General features: G+C 44.5%; 1 protein-coding gene across 4 annotated transcripts in view; it reads right to left on the reverse strand.

Moving 5' to 3' along the window:
* IFI35 (interferon induced protein 35) overlaps window positions 1-15,931 on the reverse strand; it is a 117,535-nt gene extending 101,604 nt beyond the window's left edge. The window contains exons 1-2 of one of the 4 annotated variants that reach the window (XM_073683629.1): window positions 15,819-15,931; window positions 10,713-10,767 (exon numbers count right to left, since the gene is read on the reverse strand). In XM_073683629.1, coding sequence (XP_073539730.1) covers window positions 10,713-10,739 — 27 coding nt within the window. In that variant the 5' untranslated portion in view covers window positions 10,740-10,767; window positions 15,819-15,931. Of the gene's footprint in view, window positions 1-10,712; window positions 10,782-15,818 lie in introns of all 4 variants that reach the window. The other 3 variants (XM_073683630.1, XM_073683628.1, XM_073683627.1) reach the window with 3 other exon arrangements.
* Window positions 15,932-23,992: the final 8,061 nt, after the last annotated feature.

Consider the following 23,992-nt stretch of genomic DNA (forward strand, 5'->3'; position numbering starts at 1 on the left):
ACACATAATTATTTGGTTCATGTAAGAGCTTATATTAATACCTCATCAAGCTGATTATACTTATATGCTAATGTTTAACGATAACTTAACAACAACAACAGTCAAGTTTTTTTTTTATTGTTTTTATTGAACGTAATTGGAATGTTCACCGATCGCGGTGATGCTCCATATGTCGTCAGAAACTACTGTTTGGCCACACGTCAGGGCTGAGAAGAAAGGAGCACTATTTCGCTTTTGGAGAACAGATTTTGCTAGAATAGTTTGCGGGCGACAGTTGCAGAGCCCCGAAGGTGCCAGAACAGCAGAAAACCCACCAAAGTGACCCCATTATAGAAATTGAACCTCTCAATTCATTTATCTACACCTGCAGCAATAATTTTAGAATGAGCCCCAGGCATTATTCTGGAGAATTGCAAAATCTGCCAGTTTAGTGCCCATACATTGTGCCCCCATACAGTGTGGTGCCCCCATATATTGTAGCGCCCCCATATATTGTGCCCAGCTTGTTCTTCTGGCGACATGCACCCCGGAAATTGTTAAGTACCCTCTCCCCACTACAATAACGCCAAACATGTCGCCGCTTACTGCAGTTTAGGCACAGTGGGGCATTTGTATTTGGGAGCGCAGATTTCACTGGATTTTATCTGAAGGGGTGGGAGCCGTGCCCATTTTCCAGAATCTTTGTTCTACCAGTAACATGGGAACCCATATATTTCCAGTGACAGATGCCGGACATGAGTTGGGGCTGGTTTTGTGCGGTATAAGTTAGGGTTTTTATTGGCAATATTTTGGGGGACATAATATTTTTGATCTCTTTTAGTATAAAGCTGGGATCACATTCTTGTGTTTTACGCTGAGCACTTACGTCGGGGTTTCCATGTAAATCCCACAAAAACAAGATTCAGACAAAGCCCCTGACAGAACTATTCACTCATATGAGGCAGATGGAGACACTTTGGAGTCTAATCCGGTGGTATCCATCTTTTTAGGCGTTCACAGAACGGTGGTCAACCACACTTGTGCACTAAAAAGACACCTAAAATAACGTGACACCGCCAGAACAGAGACCAGACGGAGTCCAAAGTGTCTCTGTCTCATAAGTCTCTGGTTCCGTCGTGGGAGGGGTTTGTCTGAATCACGGTTTTTGGGATTTACATGGAATCCCCGGTAAGCGCTCAGCGGAGAGCGCAGGATAAATATGACCCAAGCCTTATTCCGATTTTTGGGAGGTAGATTGAATAAATAGATAGCAATACCAGAATAGTTCTTTTTTTTATTTTTGCGCGGTTCACCGTGAAGTATTAGTGATATGACTGCTTTATTCTTCTGGTCGATATGATTACAACGATACCAGATTCATATAGTTTTAAATATGTTTTGCTAATATCACACAGTAAAAATGCTTTTTTTATTAAAAAATATAGCTTTTCGTTGCCATATTCTGAGAGCTGTAACTTTTTTTTATTTTTTGGCAAGCAGAGCTGTATGAGGGCTTATTTTTTGCGTGACCACTTGGATATTTTTTGGATACCATTTTGGGGCACATAACGTTTTCTGAACGCTTTTTAATCAGATTTTTCAGACGCAGAATGTACAAAAACCAGCAATTCAGTTATTGTTTTTACTTTTTATTTTTTTTGCTCGGTTCATTGTGCAGTAAAAGTGATATCACCGATTTGTTCATCGGGTCAGAACAATTACATTGATACCAGATTTATATTGTTATTTTTATGCTTTGATGCTTTTACTGACTAAAAACAATATTCTACAGAGAGCTGTGTCTTTTTTTTATTTTTTTGACGAATTAACCATATGTAGGCTTGTTTTTTGCGGGAAGGTTTGGCGCTTTCACGTATACCTTTTTTTTCTACCTTTTAACTTTTTGATCGCTTTTTATTCATTTTTTTGGGGTCAGTATGATGAAATAGCAACATTTTTGGCTAGCTTTTTAATATCTTTTTTACAGTGTTCTACGTACGGAATAAAAGTGACAGTTTTATAGATCGGGTCGTTCTGGAATCGGCAATACTAATTATGTGTACTTTTTTTGTTTTATCACAAAGGCTGCATTTTTAGGGACGAAATGAGTTTTTGTTCGCTTTTTTTTGTATGTTTTTTTACCTTATTATATATTTTATGTAACTTTTTTTTTGCTTTTCCACTTAGTCCCACTGTGGGACATGTATAATTTTTACTTTGATTGTTGATCTCATGCACTGCAGTACTCGTGTACTGCAGTGTGAGACCTGTCAGTGACTCACTGACTCAGCCTGTTAGATCTAGCTTATGGCAGGATCTTACAGGCCATCGTACTCTGGGGTCATCAGATGACCTCAGGATACTATGACAATGATTGGCACCTGCAATTACGATCACGGGGCGGTCGATCCTGCCAAAGAAGGTCTTTTAACACCTTTTTAACCAGTTAGATACCGCTGTCGCAATTAACAGCAGAATTTAAGGGGTTAATCGGCCTCGATAATAATAATAAATAATACATTTTATTTATATAGTGCCAACATATTCCGCAGCACTTTACAATTAAGCGGGGACATGTACAAACAATAAATTCAATACAAGGTGAGACAGTTTAACAGTTACATCAGGAGTGAGGTCCCTGCTCGCAAGCTTACATTCTACAAGGAAATGGGGGGACACAATAGGTGGAAAGTGCTTGTTTTTTCAGGTCAGGCAATTATAATAAGTCGGGATTATCATATAAAGCTGTATGATCCGGTCATCAGCCTGTATGTTCAAGTGCAATACTCAATTACCGAATGCAGTTATCGTGTGCATGGAGGGTGTAGAAACAGATGAACAGTAGGGGGCAGATTCTGAATAGTATTTAGGAGGGAACAGGGGAAAGTTAGTTTACTGGGTATTTGAGATGGTAGGCTTGTTTAAAGAGATGGGTTTTTAAAGCGCGCTTGAAGACATCGGGGCTAGGCATCAATCGGATCATCTGGGGTAGAGCATTCCAGAGAACTGGCGCAGCACGAGAGAAGTCTTGGAGACGGAGGTGCGAGGTTCGGATTATGGGGGATGTTAGTCTTAGGTCATTTGTGGAACGGACGGCACGTGTAGGACGATAGACTGAGATGAGAGAGGAGATATAAGGTGGTGCAGAACTGTGGAGAGCTTTGTGGGTGAGAGCAATGAGTTTATATTGGACCCTGTAGCGAATGGGTAACCAGTGTAATGACTGGCACAAGGTGGAGGCATCGGTGAAGCGGCTGGACAGAAATACGACCCTGGCTGCCGCATTCAGGACAGATTGGAGAGGGGAAATTTTGGTAAGAGGGAGACCGATCAGAAGAGAGTTGCAGTAGTCCAGACGAGAGTGAATAAGAGCGACAGTAAGAGTTTTAGCAGTTTCCAAAGTGAGAAAAGATCGGATTCTGGAGATGTTTTTAAGATGCAGGTGACAAGAGCGAGTGAGTGATCGGATATAGGGAATAAAGGAAAGGTTAGTGTCGAATATGACCCCAAGGCAGCGGGCGTGCTGCTTGGGAGTTATGGTTGACCCCTCCAAGGTAATTTCGATGTTAGGCAGAGTTAGGTTAGTAGAGGGGGGAAACACAAGAAGTTCAGTTTTGGAGAGATTCAGTTTAAGATAGAGGGAGGACATGATGCTAGACACAGCAGACAAACAATCCATGGTATTTTGTATTAGGGTAGGGGTGATGTCAGGGGAAGAAGTGTATAATTGGGTGTTGTCAGCATAGAGATGATACTGGAACCAAATCTGCTGATTGTTTGTCCAATAGGGGCAGTGTATAGAGAGAAGAGGAGGGGGCCTAGGACTGAGCCCTGCGGGACCCCGATAGTAAGGGGATGAGGAGGGGAAGAGGAGCCGGCAAAAGATACAGTGAAGGAGCGGTCAGAGAGGTAGGAGGAGAACCAGGAGAGAACGGTTTCCTTGAGGCCTATAGAGCGGAGCATAGTGAGGAGGAGCTGGTGATCCACAGTGTCAAATGCTGCAGAGAGATCCAGGAGAATCAGCAGGGAGCAGTGACCTTTGGATTTAGCTGTTGGTAGATCATTTGAGACTGTAGTGAGGGCAGTTTCAGTGGAGTGTAAGGAGCGGAAACCAGATTGTAGATTGTCGAGGAGAGAGTTATCTGAGAGATAGCAGATCAGACGGGAGTGGACCAAGCGTTCCAGGAGTTTAAAGATGAAAGGAAGATTAGAGACAGGTCTGTAGTTAGCAGTGCAGTTCTGGTCCAGGGATGGCTTTTTAAGTAAAGGGGTTATGATGGCGTGTTTAAATGAGGAGGGAAAGATACCTGAAGAAAGAGAGAGGTTAAATATTTTAGCCAGGTGAGTGGTGACCACCGGTGAGAAGGACTGCAGGAGATGTGAAGGAATGGGGTCACTGTTGCAGGTTGTAGGCCGAGAAGAAGCGAGGAGCTGGGTAACTTCTTCTTCTGTGACAGGCTCAAAGATGGCTAGTGAGCTTGAAGTGCGGCAGGGAAGGGGATCCAGGCACTGAGGAGATTGGGCTGAGATGTCCTGATGGATGTGGTTGATTTTTTCAAAGAAATAAGTGGCCAGATCCTCCCCGCTGAGGTTGGTGGTGGGGGCCTGTGCTTTAGGTTTCAGGAGGGAGTTTAAGGTTTCGGAAAGTCGTTTTGGATTGTTGGACATTGAAGTGATGAGGTTGGTGAAGTAGGATTGTTTGGCCAGATGAAGGGCAGAGTTATAGGTTTTGAGCATGAATTTATAGTGGATGAAGTCCTCTGCTAAAAGAGATTTTCTCCAGACGCTCAGCACACCTTGAGCAACGTTGAAGAAAACGTGTTTGCATCGTGTGCCAGGGCTGCCATTGTCTGTGTCGGATCTTTCTGCGAGTAGAAGGAGCTGCTTCATCTAGGGCACTCTTCAGTGTATTATTGTATTGTGACAATGCTAAGTCTGGACAGGAGAAGGAGGAGATAGGGGCTAAAGATGTGTGGAGATTGTCCATAAGCTGCTGGGTATTAATGGTACGTGTATTCCTATAAGTGTGGTAAGTGGGGGTGTCCCGGGTGAGGAGACAATTCTTAACAGAGAAGGAAAGAAGGTTGTGGTCCGAGAGCGGGAGAGGGGAGTTGGTAAAGTCATCCAGCAAGCAGAGACTGGAAAAAAACAGGTCCAGAGTATTCCCGTCTTCATGGGTAGGAGAATTAGTAAACTGTGAGAGACGGAATGAAGAGGTTAGAGAAAGTAGATGAGAGGCAGATTGGGAGAGGGGATCATTGATGGGGATAGTCGCCCATGATGAGGGTGGGGATGTCACAGGATAGAAAGTGAGCAAGCCAGGTGGCAAAGTGATCCAAGAACTGGCGGGAGGAACCTGGAGGGCGATACACAACTGCCACTCGCAGGGAGAAGGGTTTAAAGAGTCTGATGGTGTGGACTTCAAAGGAAGGAAACATAAGTGAGGGAACCAGGGGGATGACCTGGAAAGCACATTGTGAGGAAAGGAGCAGACCAACACCTCCACCCTGTCTGTTTCCAGGTCTGGCGGTATGTGAAAATTTCAGCCCACCAAACGAGAGAGCAGCAGCAGCGGTGGTGTGTGGCTGCTGAATCCAGGTTTCTGTGATAGCCAGAAGGTTAAGGGAATTAGAGAGGAAAAAATCATGGATGTAAGTTAGTTTGTTACACACAGACCGTGCGTTCCAGAGAGCACAATGGAAATCGATAGGAGAGGGCATGCACTGAACGTTAATAAGATTAGCAGGGTTTCTATATGCAGCTGGAGGAGAGTGGTGTATGCTAGTGGAGGGGGGCCCCGGGTTGGGGGAGATGTCGCCTGCGACTAGTAAAAGGAGAAAGAAGAGAAAGAATAGGTGGTCTAATGATTTGTATGAACGTTTTGAGTGCTGTATGGAGGTAGAGGATGGTTTGCAGTGGGTGAGGAATGTCAGTAGAGCCTCAGAGTTATACATGGGAGAGGGGAGAAGGGAGGGGCTGATATAGAGTGAGTGCACAGAATGTGTTAAAGGGCGGGTGAGATGTGAGAAAGCAGAAGTGAAAACAAATAAAAAGCAGATTGATAAGACTAATGCATAATGCAGTATTAGTGACCGAGAAGCATGTTTGTATGAATATCTTATGCATCTTACCTGTCTCCTGCCCAACTGCCATGTATAACTGCACTTGTAATTATTGCACTTAAAATCTATTGCACGCGTGACCCAGCACGCGTGCTATTCCCTGCTAGAGCTGAATATATATGAAATTAAATGTCTGCTAGAGGCCAGCACCAGTTGGTCAAACTGAGTAATTAGCCAATTAGCACAGGGCTAGAGCAGGCAATGCTATGTAAGATAAACACAGAGGCCATAAACCAGTGAAAGAGAAGGCTTTGAACATTTTAAAATAGAAACAAGACAACAAAAACAAAAAAGACAAAAAGACACAGGACCAAAGAATTAAATACCATGGAAAAATGTTGCTAGAGAATATTACTCTGTTCACACTTATCAGACAGCACACAAACGGATGGATGGATTAAATACCAAAACTGGCTGGGGCCGATACAGCAGGGTGTCAGCTGTCATATACCACTGTCACACACAGGGCGACGGGGCGGCGCTATTCACTTATTTCTCAGCGACGCTTTTTAACGGAAAATAATGCATTCTGGCCTAATCCCAGTCACATAACATGAGGAAAGTTTAGCAGCACAAAGATTGATCTCCAGTCGTAGACTTGAGACTAAAACCATGTTCCCACCTACAGAAACACTATGGTTTTTCCCTGCATGTTTTCTACAGGTGTCTGCACCAAAATACCTAATAGCAGTCGGTTCTTTTTGTTGTGTTTTTGCTGCTTTTTTATGCACTTTCAGTGCAAATTTCATGCAGTGATTAATTTTTTTAGTGTTTGTTCTTTTTTGTGCAGAATTGCTAGAGTTCTGTACTTAAAAATGCAATTGCCACGTGACATGCAGTTTTTTTTTAGAATCTCCACAGACAACTATTTGGTAAAAGACACACCTGAAAACACTGCACACACATATGGGGAATGCATTTTCATGAAATCACATCCAGTGTGCTTGAAATATAACTGCACAGCATTGATGCTACGTGGGAACATGATCTCATAGTTATTCCTATAGTCCTATATGGCCTTTAGGGCTTACATTAGCATATAAAAAATTGCTCAGATGTTGTTCCTGAAAAGTTGGACGATTGGAATCCGTATGCTCCAACTTATGTCATGCAAGTGCTATGTGAGTGTGAGATTTTTTTTCCTCAACTAGCATCTGTATGCAATAGAATGCATTTTTAAAATCATCTTTTACATACTGTAATTCTCTATGTATGCGGGCTCGTATTTTTAGGCTGGCAAAGGTCAATAACCAAGGACCTTTCCAGCCTTATATTATAAGCCCACAGCTGTCTGCTTTGCCTTGGCTGGTTATAAAAAAAATACGGGGGACCCCACGTCATTTTTTTAAATATTTATTTAATAGGTTTAATAAGGCTAAAAACACTCTTTGATGCCACATGAAAGGCACTAAAGTGTGATAGTTTATCTATTTTATCTATTCTATATATCTAATCTATTTATCTACTCTATCTATAGATCTATTCTATTCTGACGGTCCGGGCTGTGAATTTACTGTACTTGGCTGATGAAATGTCAGATTTCCTTTTGAGATATGTGCGTAAAAATCGGGTGGCATACGCGTGGTCCATGTGCAATCCGATTTTTTTCTCTCTCACCCATAGACTTGCATTGGCGAGTCTCGTCCAATACACACAGTCAATCGCAGCATGCTGTGATTTTTTTCCTCAGTTCGATTAGAGCTAAGGAAAAACTTGCAGATGAGCACTGACTCATTTACCGTATTTTTCGAACTATAAGATGCACCGGACCATAAGTCGCACCTAGGTTTTAGAGGAGGAAAATAGAAAAAAAATTGATGTAAAAAATGTGGTCATGATGCACTGTTATGGGGGAGAGGGTCTGCTGCTAACACTGTTATAGGGATAATGTCCCCCAATTCTGTACTAATATCCCCCATCCTGGTATATATGCCCCCCCCTCATTCCTGTTACACGTGGCCCCCATCCCCATCCTGATATGCATGGCACCCCTCATCCCTGTCCTGGTATGCATTGCACCCCTAATCCATATTCTGGTATGCATGGCACCCCAATCTCCCATCCTGGTATGCATGGCACTCCTCATCCCGCATCCTGGTATGCATGGCACCCCTCATCCCCATCATGATGCACAAAAAAAAAAATAAAGGATTCTACTCATCTTCCTTCCCTCTGCACCAGCGCTGAGTCCTGTTCTGCTGCCAGCAGTTGATCTCACCGTGTGAGCAACGCATGACGTCACTGCCATGCACCCTCATATGGTGAGATGAGATGCCGGAATAGTTACTGCTCCCAACGCCGAGACTATGGGCATGGGGGAATAGTGACTTTATTCTCCTTAATGGCCAGTGCACACTGTAGCTGCGGCTCCTGCAGTGGCTGGGCGATCGCGTCTGCCCACTATTAAAGAGCATGAATATAGCAGGCACACGTGACTGCCCAGCCGCTACAGGAGACGGTGGCTGGGCTGACACTGTGCGCGCTATTAAGGAAAATGAATATTCAGTGTTCCACACGCCCATGGGCGTGGGGAGCAGTGAATATTCATTTTCTTTCACAGCGGGTACAGTGTTGACTGCAGCAGGCAGCTCCTGCCTCCTGTGCCCCGCTCCTCCGCCGCTGCGGCTCTCTTCCCATCCACAGCAACAGTATACTATAGTACATTCGGACTATAAGGTGCACCCCCCATTTTCCTCCAAAATTTTGGAGGAAAAAAGTGTGTCTTATTGTCCGAACAATACGGTAATAACATAGGTCAGAGTGCAATGCAATGTTTTCTTGCATTGCACTCCTCCGTATTATATGCCAGTGTGAGCGAGTCCTTTCCCAACTGCTCGGGACAGGATGCATATTTAGCCCCTGTGCATCCCCGGCATTGCTTCCCACACTCCTTCAATCCTCACCATGACTCAATGTAATGGATATCTATATATTACCTGGAGGTTTACTTAGACAAGTGCTGTTATACTACTAGCCATGCCTGAGATTACAGCCCGCTGCCAGGCGGAGTGGCTCTTGTGCTATCTCTATTGGGACAATGCATATTCTATAGCGGACTCTCACATGTGGTTCACATCTACATACCCGCACTTTATGCACTGAGCACCTTCTGGGCTACTATTCGATGCTCCAACGTCTTGCCCATAGTATGGACATATGTGTGCACTGAGTATTTCTGATTATTAATATACATAACATACATATGTCCTCCTTGCCTTTTACGAACATCCATTCTGGGCTTTCTTTTGTATGTAGGATTTGATTTTTGTCCTTCCAAAGATATTATTAAGTATATCCATCTGTAGATATGATATATAGTTTCGGCTATACTCGAACATATTTTTTTGACCTAATGTTTATTTCTAACCCAACTATATATTTATTGCCATCATACTTGGGGATTTCAGATAGGGGAAGGGGATGCTTGTCTCTTTGCAGGATTTATACCACATTATCCTGCTAACCTTTTAGCTGTATCTCTCCCATTGCTATCCTGTTATGTATATTTTGTGCTTTATAAGCTTTGATATTTATATTTTTTCTGAATAAAGTATATTTTTACTACTAAATCCCTTTTTCTCTTTTGGGGCTTTCTTTGACTTGATTCAGTTTCATCTCGGATGTACTCTGTTGCCCCCCCCCCCCCTCTCTCTTTTTTCGGTCATGCCACATATTTAGCCCCTTGTCTAAATAGTAAGGCATTAATTAAAATACCAAGTTCTGTAATACTGCACACAACCAAAGAAATCTTTGGCCACTTGTTGTACCTCCTGTATCAGTTCATCAGAAAACAAATAATTCAGTGAGCTGTCGCATTCTGTTGGTATTCTCCCCCAGAAGCACGGCTACTATAGAGACGTATGGTGCTGTATGGAGGCAGCAGCCGCAGTGCACAGTGCCACAGGGGGTCCTAAAAGGTCTGTATTGAATCCAGGCACTAACTACCATCCCACTCCTATCATCCAGTGGAAACCATTAGCCTGTGTGCACACAATGAGTTTTTGGTGAGTTTTTGAAGCTGCATGTTTTCACTGCCTCAAAACCGCAGCGTCTTACAGTTTCAGCGCAGTACATGAGATTTATAGAGATCTCATGACCATTGTTGCTTCTTTTTTACTCAATGTAAACTGACCTGCGATGAAAGTTTCAAATCTGCAACATGTCAATTTCTATTGCGGGTACGCAGAGTTTTATATGCAGATTTTTCCCAAAGACTTACATTAGATGAGGAAAATCTGGAGGTAAAAAACGGACATGCATTTTTAGTGCATTCCCGCAGCGGAAACGCATAAAAAATGCATGTATTGCGCGCATGACTATATCAATAAAATTTTGTCAAAGCCAAATACCAGGAAGCATCAAAAACAAGGAAGCTTTGTTTAAAACATGACGAACACCAAGAGACAAAATATGTAGCGTCAAAAACACGATAAAAACGCATGTAAAAAAATGCACTAAATATCGCAATGAAAAAATGCATGTAACCTAATTTACATGATAGGTGCAGAAATGGTGCAGAAAATATCACCAAAAGCTCATCTAGCTTATGAGGTATGGGTTCAGAATCACAAAAAAATTGTCACAAGTTTGCAAATATTTCTTCTCTTTTACCTCATTTTTGACTGTCTCGGACGCCATCTTAGTGTCTTTGGTGTGACTGCGATATCTGTAATCAGAAAACTAAAAAATTAGTTTGGTAAGAAATTACTTAAAATGTACTTAAATGTCTTAAAATCTCTTATTGCTTTCTAAGCTCGGGTTTAGTTTATCTGAGCAGTCCTTTATATTGATAAGATGTAACTCTATACAATATATCGAACACTATATACAGCTATATCTAACACTATAGTTAGACCACCCACATTTTGTGCACAGGACATTCTCACAGTGGAAATTTGACTGCTAAATCTACAGCAGTTTTGCTCTAGAAGGTTGACATTACAAATAACGACTTCTGATCAATACTATCAGGTCTATAGCCCCCGTCACACTAAGCGAGATCGCTGCTGAGTGACAAGTTTTGTGACGCAACAGCGACCTCAGCAGCGATCTCGATACGTTTGACACTTAGCAGCGACCAGGCCCCTGCTGTGAGATCGCTGGTCATGTCGGAATGGTCTGGACATTTCTTTGATCGTTGAAGTCCCGCTGGGTAGCATGCATCGCTGTGTTTGACACCTTACCAACGACCTCGCTGGCGACTCAGAACTGAGACACATAGGCGTGCATTTGCGTTGCATCGTTATACAGGTCGCTACGGGTTGCCGTATCGTTGCTGCGTCGTTGGGAAGATCTGTTTGTCATCTCACCAGCGACCACACAGCGACGCAGCAACGATCTCTGTCAGGTCTTATCGTTGTCGGGATCGCTGTAGCGTCGCTAAGTGTGACGGTACCTTATCTGAGGGCAGCACAGTGGCTCAGTGGTTAGCACTGCAGCCTTACAGCGCTGGGGTCCTGAATTCAAATCCCACCAAGGACAACATCTGCAAGGAGTTTGTATGTTCTCCCCATGTTTCTCCGGTTTCCTCCCACACTCCAAAGACGTACTGATAGGTAATGTAGATTGTGAGCCCCAATTGGGACAGTCATGATAATGTCTGAGAAGCGCTGTGGAATTAATGGTGCTTTATAAGTGAGTAAAATAAATATCTGCAATCTTTTAAAGAGATCTTCTGTTTTTCTCAAGAGGGGTGCACGGCTCCCCAGCCTCCTGCCTTCATGACTGAGGCCACAGTCCCACTATCAGTATTCGGTCAGTACTCAGTCAGTATTTTTTCTCAGGAGTGGGAGCCAAAACCAGGTGAGGAAGAATCAGAGAAAAGGTATAATAGAAACAAGTCACCAATTCTGCATTTATCACCCACTCATGGTTTTGACTCCCACTCCTGAGAAAAAATACTGACCAAATACTGACCAAATACTGATAGTGGGGATAGTGGGTGATAAATACAGAAGCGGTGACGTGTTTCTATTATACTTTTCCTCTGATTGTTCCCCTCCTGATTTTGGCTTACAAATACTGTGGTAAAAAACTGACCAAATACTGAACGTGTGAACGTGGCCTAAGGCTGTGCGCCCACTATGCGTTTTTTAAGCGTTTCCACAGCGGCAATTCCGCTGCAGAAACGCTTAAAAAACGCTTGGTAAAAGGTCTGCCATGTTCCCCAATGATAATCCGCATGTGCTGTGCATATGCTGCGGAAATTTCCGCTGCGGATTATCATTGCAGAAAAAAACGCAGCACTACCAATTATTTTGCGGAATCGCGGCCGCCATTGACTTGCATTGGAACTCATGGAATCCGCATCACTGCATCTGCACATGCAGATATCATGCGGATATCATGCGGTTCAATGTGCGGATGGTACCTGGGTCTGGAGAAGAGGAGACTCTCCTCCAGACCCGGGTACCATAGTACCTGTAAAAAAAAGAATAAAATAAAAAATATATATTATACTCAGCGGTCGCGTGACACCGTCACATGACTAAATGACGTCATGGCAGGTCCTTTTTAGTCCACCTCGAGCTGCCGGCAAGCCAGGACGGATCGGATAAGAACACTGGGGGCCATCAGAAGGTAAGTATAATATTTATTTTTTATTTTTTACCATTCTTTAATGCCGTTTGCATGGATTTATATAGTGTGACCAAGTTGTCAAGCACTTTCCAAGTGATGCTAAAATCACTTGGAAAGCTCTTGACAACCCGCATGCAGAAATGCATGTGAAGAACCCATCACATCCGCATCTCCCTGGCAGGAAAAATGCATGTACAATCCACATGTACAATCCTCATGTACACTCCGCATGTACAATCCGCATGTACAATCCGCATGTACAATCCGCATGTAAAATCCGCATGTACAATCTGCATGTACAATCCGCATGCATTTTTCTGCCAGGGAGATGCAGAAACGCTCAGGAAACATCCGGAGCATTTCTGCATCGTGGGCACATAACCTAATTGTCTTTCTCCAAAATTCTCCTGGACATGTTCCCCTCAGCTGCATTCCAGACAGTGTATGGGCTCACTGCCTGCAGATGACAATTTACATCTTTATTTATAAGATATACAGTATAAGGTCGTTTTTTGTTCTTTGAGGATCTTCTGCTCACTATTTGGTAATTTATGGCAGTGAACCCTTAAATATCCCAGATAACCTCCAGGGTATAGAAGTAATGTCTTGCAAGACGTCAGTCATACTTCAGTTCGGGGGGGATATGAAGGGTCTTTCTAAATCACATTAAAAATACAACTCAGACAAACCCCAGGTGGAACTTTTCAGACATGCACACAGAAAAATGACGGACACTTTCAGAAAAAAATACCAACAGAGGTCATTTGAAAACTGTTCATGTCATGGCATATGCTGCTCCATTATGGGTTCATCTATAATTTTTTAGAAGGATTCAGACAGAACCCCAGAAAGCACTGCAGAAATGCAGTGTGAACAGGGCCTAACAGTTTCCTCCCAGATCATTTTGTTTTTGGTCAGGAGGACATGATCAGAATTGCATCTTTTGACTCTTCATTCTGGCTGTAGAACTGCTAACGAGAGTCCTAAGAAATCACCTTCAGATAGCAGGAATTAGATGTGGAGGGTTGGATGAGCAATTGGCAGTCTCTGCTGAGCGAAAGGTACACAAGGGTTTATAGCACATAACATAAAGTATAATGTGGTACAAAGCATAAGGTAAAATCCAACTACAATAAATAGACTAAATAGTGACAGACTGGTCACTGGTATATTGGGAGATGGGGCCCTATACCTTGGGGCTTATAATATATCTCTGCCTGCACTTAAGGATATTATAAGTCACTTTGGGAGGTAATCTTGTACAATACATCCTTATAAAAAACACAACTACCGGTTTGTAAAAATGCATAGTTATTTTGAGAGTTTGTATAGAAGTGTGAAATTTTCCTAAAGATGGGCGGGTAGGCAGCACCCAATGCCTGGATCTATTATCTGGCAGATCAGTTCCAACATTTTAGATCATCAAACAACTAGGATATTAGTGGATTTTTTTCTAATCCACTTAAGCCTTAAATGGTAAAAAGATTAAAAGTATGTTCACACATGGTGGATGCGCTGCAAATTTTCTGTCCGGATTTGAAGGCAGAAAATCTGCAGCGTATTACAGTAGCAGCAAAGTGACATGACTATGACGTCAGCGCAGGTCCTTCAGTCCACCGCGATCTGCCAGCAAGCGAAGACAAGCACACCGGGGGCCATCAGAAGGTAAGTATAATATTTATTTTTTATTTTATTCTTTTTTTTTACAGGTTCTATGGTACCCGGGGCTGGAGGAGAGTCTCCTCTTCTCCAAACCCGGGTACCATCCGCACATTGAAACGCATGGAATCCGCATGTACAGCTGCAGTGATGTGGATTACATGCGTTCCAATGCAAGTCAATGGCGGCGAAAACACAGCGCTTCCACAAAATAATTGGCAGTGCTGCGTTTTTTTCCGCAATGATAATCTGCAGCGGAAATTTCCGCAGCATGTGCACAGCACATGCGGATTATCATTGGGGAATATGGCAGACCTTCTACCAAGCGTTTTTTAAGTGTTTCTGCAGTGGATTTGCCGCTGCAGAAATGCTTAAAAAACGCATAGTGGACACACAGCCTTACAGTGCTTGGCTACGTCTGGCAGTCCCATAGACAATAAATAGAGTGGTGGTCAACCCAGCATGAGCGTAGACAACCATTCAAGACAGAGGGTTTTAGAGCCCAGTTCCAGGGGAACTTCTTGGGATCACTGGGGCTCCCAGCGGTCAGACTCCAGTGATCAGTAAGTTACAGGATAGGGGATAACACATTATTTTAGAAATGACCCTTTAATATTAAAAGGGACCTGTCTGGTCTGTTACGGTACATATCATAGGATAAATGGGTCTTCATTAGTGTTGTGGAATCCCAGCTTCAAGTTCAGGTTTGTTCAGATGCCTACACCAAGTAAAAAGTTTTATTTGTGGACATAAACAAGGCAGGTGTACATTTATACAAGACCACCAACTACAGAGTTGTTCAAAGATATGGGGCGATCCCAAAATTCTTACATATAAAATTCAACACACAGATATAATAATGATTTTGTTTACCATAGGGTCCACTACCGATCGGTAAATGTCTACTAATCTAAGTTGTTTAATAGTCTGTTTGCACCAAAGATCACCATGAAATAAGTGTTATTAAGAACGCTCGCTCACAATAATTTCTCAGTGCAGCTTAAGATCCTACTACCAGATACCAATGAGCTAAGGATTCTGCCCGTCATATTATCCTAAAATGAACATTTCAAGGCTGGAAATGAGGAGTTTGTCTTCTCCAAGCAGATGTATGTGGGAGTGAAATGAAAAGAGCAACAGTTAATATAGCCTCAGGAAACCCAGCATTACCAGGACACATAGCAGTCATATCTATGAAAGGAGTAAGCAGTTGGGGGCACACTAGGAAACAGACTGCCAGGTCTCTGAATACAGTATTATTGGTACATAAACAGTAATGCAATACTGTAGTCCATAGTCTCTATGGAAGATATATAAGAATTCATGTATGTGCTTCAGGAGTGACATGTTAGGAGATATTTTGAGGTGTCCTGACGCTGGCACAGACTGGCTCCAGGCTCTACAAACACGTGGCATCATATATAATCTGTGTGTTGTGTAATGTAGGAATAGTTTAGGATTCAATAGTACATTTCCTACCTCTCCTCTGCCGCCTCTGCTCTTTCCTCCGGTTCTCTGCAGTTCGCTTGCTTTTACTTTCATTTCTCCTCCAGGCAGTCCTCTTCCTGTTCATCAGCTCGCTTTACATCAAGAAGACATGATTTCCCAGCCTCGGAAATACAAGTCTTACTCAACATTGAAAATGCAACACCAAGAAGGAAAAGTTGTGGAATAATATAAATCACGGGATCAATAGACATGTTAGTGATATGCAGTAGATGAAAAAATGGAAACAAAATTTTCAAAACATCTTGATTTATTCAGTATTGAGTATGAGCACCAGGTGCAGAAATCCCCGCACTTACACTCTGGCTGCTATCGATGAGGTTATCAATGATTGTCTGAGGATGGTCTGCCACGCTGAATGCACTTGGGCAACAAATAAAGAATAAATCAAGATGTTTTGAAAATTGTATTCCTGTTTATTTGCATATAATTACCATGTCTATTGATCTTGTGATTTCCATAATTCCATGGCTTTTTATTCCTGGTGTTGTAATTTTAATGTTGTGGAATGTATATTCAATGATGGCAGATTTGTTGTAAAAAGTTTTATGACCGATCCGTTCATCTAAATGAAGCTTGCACAAATACATGCGTTTGCCACTGATATAACCCCAGTGAGATGAAAGAGACGCAGTCAAAGACATTCCTTGGCTATAGGCTGATCACAGTGCCACCCTGATGGACCCCCAGTGATCTTGTGTCCATATGTGAGTGTTGTATTTCTCTGCAGTTTTCTAAACTAGACAACCACTTTAAATTAGTAGTTCCTTTAGGAACATTACAGTGAAAATAATCTGTATAAGTTTCTTCCGCTTCAAACAGGGAAAATATATATTTTTGTACCGTGTTAGCCAGTAGATAGATAAATGTCACCTGTCTCATCTATTGCATTATTTCTGTGTCTTATTGTGTATAAATATGTGACTTATATTAGACTGATGAGACACCTGCGTAGTCTCGAAAGCTTGCAACTTGTTACCATCTTTTCAGTTAGCCAATAAAAGCTTTCAACCACTGAGGACTCTCAAATCTAAATATTTTTCTGCTTCAAAATAATCATGGACGCCTTAATTTATTTTTATTATTTATTATTATAGCGCCATTTATTCCATGGCACTTTGCATGTGAAAAAGGGGGTATACATAGCAAAAAACACTTACAATAATCTTAACAGAACGAGTCAGCAACTGGTACAGGAGGAGAGAGGACCCTTCCCGCGAGGGCTCACAGTCTACAAGGGATGGGTGAGGATACAGTAGGTGAGGGTAGAGCTGGTCGTGCAGCGATTTGTGGAGCGGTGGTTACTGCAGGTTGTAGGCTTGTTGGAACAGGTGGGTCTTCAGGTTTCTTTTGAAGGTTTCCACGGTAGGCGAGAGTCTGATATGTTGAGGTAGAGAGTTCCAGAGTAGGGGGATGCACGGGAGAAATCTTGTATGCGATTGTGGGAAGAAGAGATAAGATGGGAGTAGAGAAGGAGATCCCGTGAGGATCGGAGGTTGCGTGCGGGTATGTATCGGGAGACTAGGTCACAGATGTATGGGGGAGACAGGTTGTGGATGGCTTTGTATGACAGGGTTAGGGTTTTGAACTGGAGTCTTTGGGCAATGGGGTGCCAGTGAAGGGATTAACCGAGGGGAGAGGCCGGGGAATAGCGGGGGGGACAGGTGGATTAGTCAGGCAGCAGAGTTTAGGATAGACTGGAGGGGGGCGAGAGTGTTAGAAGGGAGGCTACAGAGCAGGAGGTTGCAGTAGTCGAGGCGGGAGATGATGAGGGCATGCACTAGTGTTTTTGCAGAGTCTTGGCTGAGGAATGTGCGCATCCGGGAGATATTTTTGAGTTAGAGTTGGTAGGAAGTGGAAAGAGCTTGGATATGTGATTTCAAGGAGAGATCAGAGTCCAGGGTTACCCCGAGGCAGTGAGCTTGTGGGACTGGGGAGAGCGGGCAGCCGTTAACTTTGATGGATAGGTCAGATAGGGGGGCTGAGTGAGATGGGGGAAAGATGATGAATTCGGTTTTTTCCATGTTAAGTTTTAGAAATCTATCAGAGAAGAAGGATGAAATAGCGGACAGACATTGTGGGATTCTGCTTAGTAAGGAGTTGATATCGGGTCCAGAGAGGTAGATCTGTGTGTCATCAGCATAGAGGTGGTATTGAAAGCCATGAGATTCTATGAGCTGTCCCAGGCCAAAGGTGTAGATGGAGAAGAGCATGGGTCCTAGGACTGAGACTTGGGGGACGCCGACATATAGGGGGTGAGATGAGGAGGTGGTGTGTGAGTGGGAGATGCTGAATGTCCAGTCTGTTAGGTATGAGGAGATCCAAGATAGGGCCAAGTCTGTGATGCCAAGAGATGAGAGAGTCTGTAGTAAGAGGGAATGGTCAACTGTGTCGAATGCAGATGACAGGTCCAGGAGGAGGAGAACAGAGTAGTGTCGCTTGGATTTGGCGGTTAGTAGGTCATTGGTGACTTTAGTCAGGTCAGCTTCAGTGGAGTGATGCGGTTGGAAGCCAGATTGTAAGCGGTCGAAGAGGGAACATGAGGAGAGGTGGGAGGACAGTTCAAGATGGACGTGTTGTTCCAGTAGTTTTGAGGCATAGGGGAAAAGTGATATGAGGTGATAGCTAGTCGGAGAGGATGGGTCAAGGGAGGGCTTTTTGAGGATGGGTGTGATTGAGGCATGTTTGAAACATGAGGGGAAGACATTGATTGTTAGTGACAGGTTGAAGAGGTGGGTTAGGGTTGCGATGAAGACTGTGGTAAGGTTAAGGATGAGGTGGGACGGGATTGGGTCAAGTTCGCAGGTGGTGAGGTGTGATTTGGAGAGTAAAGATGAGATTTGATCTTCTGTAATGGTGGAGAAGTTGGGTTTGGAGGAGGAGGGTTGAGTATATATGAGGAGGGGCTGTGAGGACTTTAGGCAAAAGCTTTGTCTGATGTTGTCAATCATCTGCTTGAAGAATGAGGCAAACTCTTTAGCTGAGATGAGAGAAAAGGAAGGAGGCACTGGGGGACGGAGAAAAGAATTGAAAGTGTTGAATATTTGTTTAGGGTTGTGAGACAACGAGGATATGAGAGATGAGAAGTAGGTTTGTTTTGCTGCTGTGAGTGTGGACTTGAAAATAGTGAGGGATTGTTTGAACGCGATGAAGTGTGCGTTGGAGTGGGACCTTTTTCATCTCCGCTCTGCAACCCTGGAGGCCCGTTGCAGTTCTTTAGTCAGGTAGGTGTGCCGGGGTTGCCTATTGAATGTGCGAGCTTTGGTATGTGTGAGAGGGGCGACCGAGTCGAGAACTGCAGCTGTTGTAATGTTATATAAAGCAGCAGCAACATCTGCGTCATGTAAGGAATTTATGTCTGTAAGAGGGAGGAGGGATTCAGAGAGTGAGTGTAGGTCAAGGTGTTTGAGGTTTGTTTCTGCGAGGGTGTGCAAGTTTGTGAAGTGGGGATTGTGGGACTGGAGAGGAGAGGGAAGAGAATGTAAGTATGTTGTGGTCAGAGAGAGAGAGAGGAGAGTTAGAGAGGTTAGATAGGGAACAGAGGCGGGTGAAGATGAGGTCCAGTGTGTGGCCATCTTTGTGGGTGGGGGCTGAAGACCATTGAGCAAGGCTGAAGGAGGAAGTGAGTGATAGAAACTTAGAGACAGATGGATGGGATATGTCAATGGGGATGTTGAAGTCGCCCATGATAATAGTGGGGATGTCAGTGGAAAGGAAGTGAGGAAGCCAGGTGGTGAAGTGGTCAAAGAAGGTGGCTGGTCCTGGGGGATGGTAAATGACAGCCAGTTGGAGGGGGAGTAGATGCGCACACAGTGCACCTCAAAGGAGGGGAGAATGACGGAAGGCGATAGTGGGATTTGGGTGAAGGCGCAGGTATCTGACAGGAGAAAACCTTCGCCTCCACCATGTTTGCCGCTGGGGCGGGGGGTATGGGAAAGGTGGAATCCACCATACGAAAGTGCAGCTGGGGAGGCTGTGTCAGAGGGGGTGAGCCGGGTTTCGGTGATGGCGAGGAAGAAAAGTTTGTTAGTAATGAAAAGGTCATGGATGTAGGAAAGTTTGTTGCAGACGGAGCGAGCGTTCCACAGAGCTCCTGTTAGTGCAACTGGGGAAGCGGGGATTAGGTGGATGGGTATGAGGTTAGAAAGGTTGCGAGAGTTTGTGGTAGGTCGTGAATAGGAGGTAAAATTGACTGTGGAGGAGGACATGAATTTGGAAAGATGTCGTCGGCAGTGAGGAGGAGCAGAGAAAGTGTTAGCAGGTGGGAGTAGGAGAGAGCATGGGATGGCTGTCTGTGTTTGGAGATACAGGAATGAATGCTGAGGACTAGTTCTGAGGAGGAGGTGAGATGAATGGGGAGGATGGAGGGAGAAATGAAGAGTTCCTTACTAGGTCTAGGGATTAGGGGGGTTAGTAGAAAGTGGAGGACTATAGTGGAAAAAGTGAAAGCTAACAAAAATATAGTTAAAAGAGAGTAAGCGCTCAAAGTGTGGCTTATCTGACTCCTGCCCTGACTAACTGCCACTGAAATAACTGCCACTTATCTCCAAAGCCACTTTGCACAAGAAGACGTGTGCATAACCCAGCACGTGATAGGGCAAAAAGTCTTATTTTTACAGACCGTCCTGGAATTTCTGAATTGTTGCAACACTGCTTCTCTGACAGTAGCTTATCTTTTAGAGAAAAAGAGAATCAGCAGTCTGAAATCAGAGATGCTGGACCATTATCGTCCTCACCATCATCTGTCAGTGGAGCATTGGAGGCCCCCCTGTACACAGTAGACTGTTAGGCCGCACACGTCAATATCGGTGGGTTTACCCATCACTAGTCTAATGTATATGGGGGCCTTAAGGGGGGTTGCCTGTGGAAACCAAGTTATCATCTATCCACTGGGTTCCATCCACAGGATAGGTTATCACTTTATGTAGGTGATAACTTGTTTTTACTGGACAACCCTCCTTAAAGAGGTTGTCCACTGCTGGCTACTCATTTACTGTTTATTACTTATATGTCCGAAGGGGGGACACTTACACCAGCATTGATTAGAATGCGAGTGCCGACTCCACCTGGGACGGCACCAGCATGGGAGGTGAGTATAGGTGTTTTTATTTTAACAGGCAAACCTTCATATTGAGAAGGGTTTGTCCTTGTAGTCAACAACCCCTTTAAGTCTTATGAAGAACTTTGTAAAGTCAGTTAGGTTGAAATCTGACACTGTGAACCTTGAAACAGAAAAGAAAAGGTTGAATCCTCTTTCTTTGCAGGCTGTTGTCAGTGTCCTGGCTTTATACACCAAGATACCCATTGACATCTGCTGCCTAACTATGGAACTACACCTCATAGGATGGTGTGGCGGGATCATAACAATATGGACATTTTGTTGTTGTTTTCAAACAGTATTATATTCATATATTCAATATTTATTGTACTCTGTATAGAAAATAAGATAAAGATCAGTGTTTATATCAGTTTTTAACCTTACATGCCTATTTCCTAAATAGTCAAAGAGACCTACAAAAAAATGGGTGCTAGCCAGTGTTGAGCGAGTATGTTCTGTTCCGAGTACACTCGGGCCGAGCTCCGAGTAGTTCCAGCTGCTCGGTGATATGTTTGAATCGCTCCCGTGTGCATGATTTGTGACTGTTTGACAGGTTTAATACATGTGAGGAATGTGTAAGAAATAGACATTCCTCACATGTAATAAAGCTGTCAAACAGTTGCAAATCATGCACACGGGAGCGATTCAACCATATCACCGAGCAGCTGGAACTACTCGGAGCTCGCTCGGCCGAGCGTACTCGGAACAGAACATACTCGCTCAACACTAGTGCTAGCATAGAATAAACTTCTTTTCCAGATTTATTGGTAATGCAATTATGGCAGCAGGGGTGGTATTGTCCCTGCTGTCTGTGCATTGAAATGTCCTATATTCCATCCTATATTTTAATAGTCACTGTTCGTGAATGCAGACTTCTGAACCCTTAGGCTGTGTGCTCACAATGCGGATTTAATGCGTTTCCGCGGCGGCATTTCCACCGCGGAAACGCATTAAAATCGCTTGTTAAGATGTCTGCCGTGTTTCCCAATGATAATCTGCATGTGCTGTGCACATGCTGCAGAAATTTCTGCTGCGGAAATCCGCAGCACAACTAATTTGATTACATTGAACCGCATAAAATCTGCATTTGACGCGCCCAGGGGATGGGGGACGACTCGGCGCCCGGGCCTTGTTGTTGCCTGATCTCGGGGGATGTCGCGGTGGCCGGCTACCGGGCCCGTATCCTGGGGTCACTCTTAAAAAGAAGGAAGGGGAAAGTTGTATGGGATAGGGGAATGTTCGTGACGCCACCTGTGGTGTCTGGTGAGGATCACCAGCGCTGCAACAGTCCTCTGAGGCGGGTGTTCAGGCAGCTTAGTTGGTGCGGCTCCCCACAGGTGGAGCGGGGCCTCAGGGCAGTGTAGAGAGGGATGCAGGGTAGAGCGTTGGCGGGTGCAGAGCCGCGGAGGAAAGAACAGACAGAGGCAGTAGTTGAAGTCATCCAAGTCTTTACTCACGGTAGTGTTTTCTCAGCTCAGAGCTTCTCTCTGCTGTCACACGGCGAACTGCGGCCGCCAGGGTGGGGTTCAGCACACTCCAGGTAGTTCAGGAGCGCTTGACAGGACCCACGCTCTAGTGTGTTCCTCTCTTGTTGAACTTCTCCCGCCTTGTGTCCCCCACTGAGTCCCGTACGGGTACTGCGATGTCCCTTGTGGGTAACGTGTAGTTCCCGGGCCGACTGGGTGCCCTTTTTGGTGACTGGTGGTGAGAACGTGGTGTAAGGCCGGGTCCCTCTGGATAAACTCAGATTAGGGCATATAGGTGGCGACTCCGCTCCGTCCATCCCCCTGGGATCCACATAAGCCTCTGGACTTTTCCGACAGAGACGTGAAGTGCAAAGTCAGATAATCGGGGATCAGTACCCCCTCTTGCGGCAGGGTCTCTCTGGCTGGGCCAGAATAAGGTATGCAGGTGGCGACTCCGCTCCGTCCGCACCCCCTGAGATCCTTTCGCCTGTGGAGCCTATCTCCTCTGCTTCCCTCCTGGGCCTTCTTGGATGGACTCTGACCGGGGACAGAACCGGTTATAACTCTGCCCCAATCCCCCGTCTCGAGGCCTGAGACCGGGAACCGTGGACCCTCAGCCGGCTGCAGCCTTGTGCTAACTTGCCGTCCCAAAGACCCACGACCAAAGAACCGGTTATTAAAATGGCCTCCAGTTATATAGAATTTTTAGTAAAGTGCTTAGCAAAATGCTTCCTCCACCCTCACTCACTACGTGGTTCCCCTTAACTTTGGTTCCCCCCAACTCCTCCATTCAGGCCCGGGGCATCACTATGGTGCTTTAGGCCCACTACAGAACTGGAGTGGTGTAGTGTTGAGTGTGTGGTTGGGGTCCTGTGAGGTACTCCATCCTTACCTGGGAGAGGAGATATAACACCTCGTTCTGAGGTGCAGTACCCCTGTGGCGACTGAACCCTCAGGGGCGCCACACATGTATAGATTTATACATGCTGATTTTATGCGGTTCAATGCGCAGATGGTACCCGGGTCTGGAGAAGAGGAGACTCTCATCCGACCTATGTACCCGCAAGTTAAAAAAGAATTATAAAGTAAAAATGTAAAAAAATTATTCATACTCATCTCTCCAGCAGCCCCCGGTCTCCTCCCGGCGGCGTCTTCTCTCCTCGGCAGCCTGCGGTGCCCTGGTAGGACCTGCGGTGACGTCATTTAATCAGCTGATGGTCACGCGACCATCACCTGACCGCTGACGGTCAGGTGACTATTAGCTGATTAAATTACGTCACCGCAGGTCCTGCCAGGGCACCTCGGGCCGCCGAGGAGAGAGGACGCGGCCAGGGGCCGCCGGAAAGGTGAGTATAAGGTTTTTTTTTTTCTTTTTACTTTTTAATTCTTTTTTTTAGTATAGATGCACCATTTGAAAGCAGAACTCTCCTCATAAATTGGTCACACAATATAAATCCATGCCAGTTGTATGGATTTATATTGTGCGACCAACTTATATTGTCAAGCTCTTTTCCAAATGCATTTGAGTGATGCTCAAAATCGCTTGGAAAACCGCTTGAAAAAACGCATGCATAAACGCATGT

This window comes from Phyllobates terribilis, unplaced genomic scaffold (genome assembly GCF_046119375.1).
Source record: "Phyllobates terribilis strain yellow unplaced genomic scaffold, ASM4611937v1 Scaffold_5__5_contigs__length_657084704, whole genome shotgun sequence".
NCBI lineage: Eukaryota > Metazoa > Chordata > Amphibia > Anura > Dendrobatidae > Phyllobates > Phyllobates terribilis.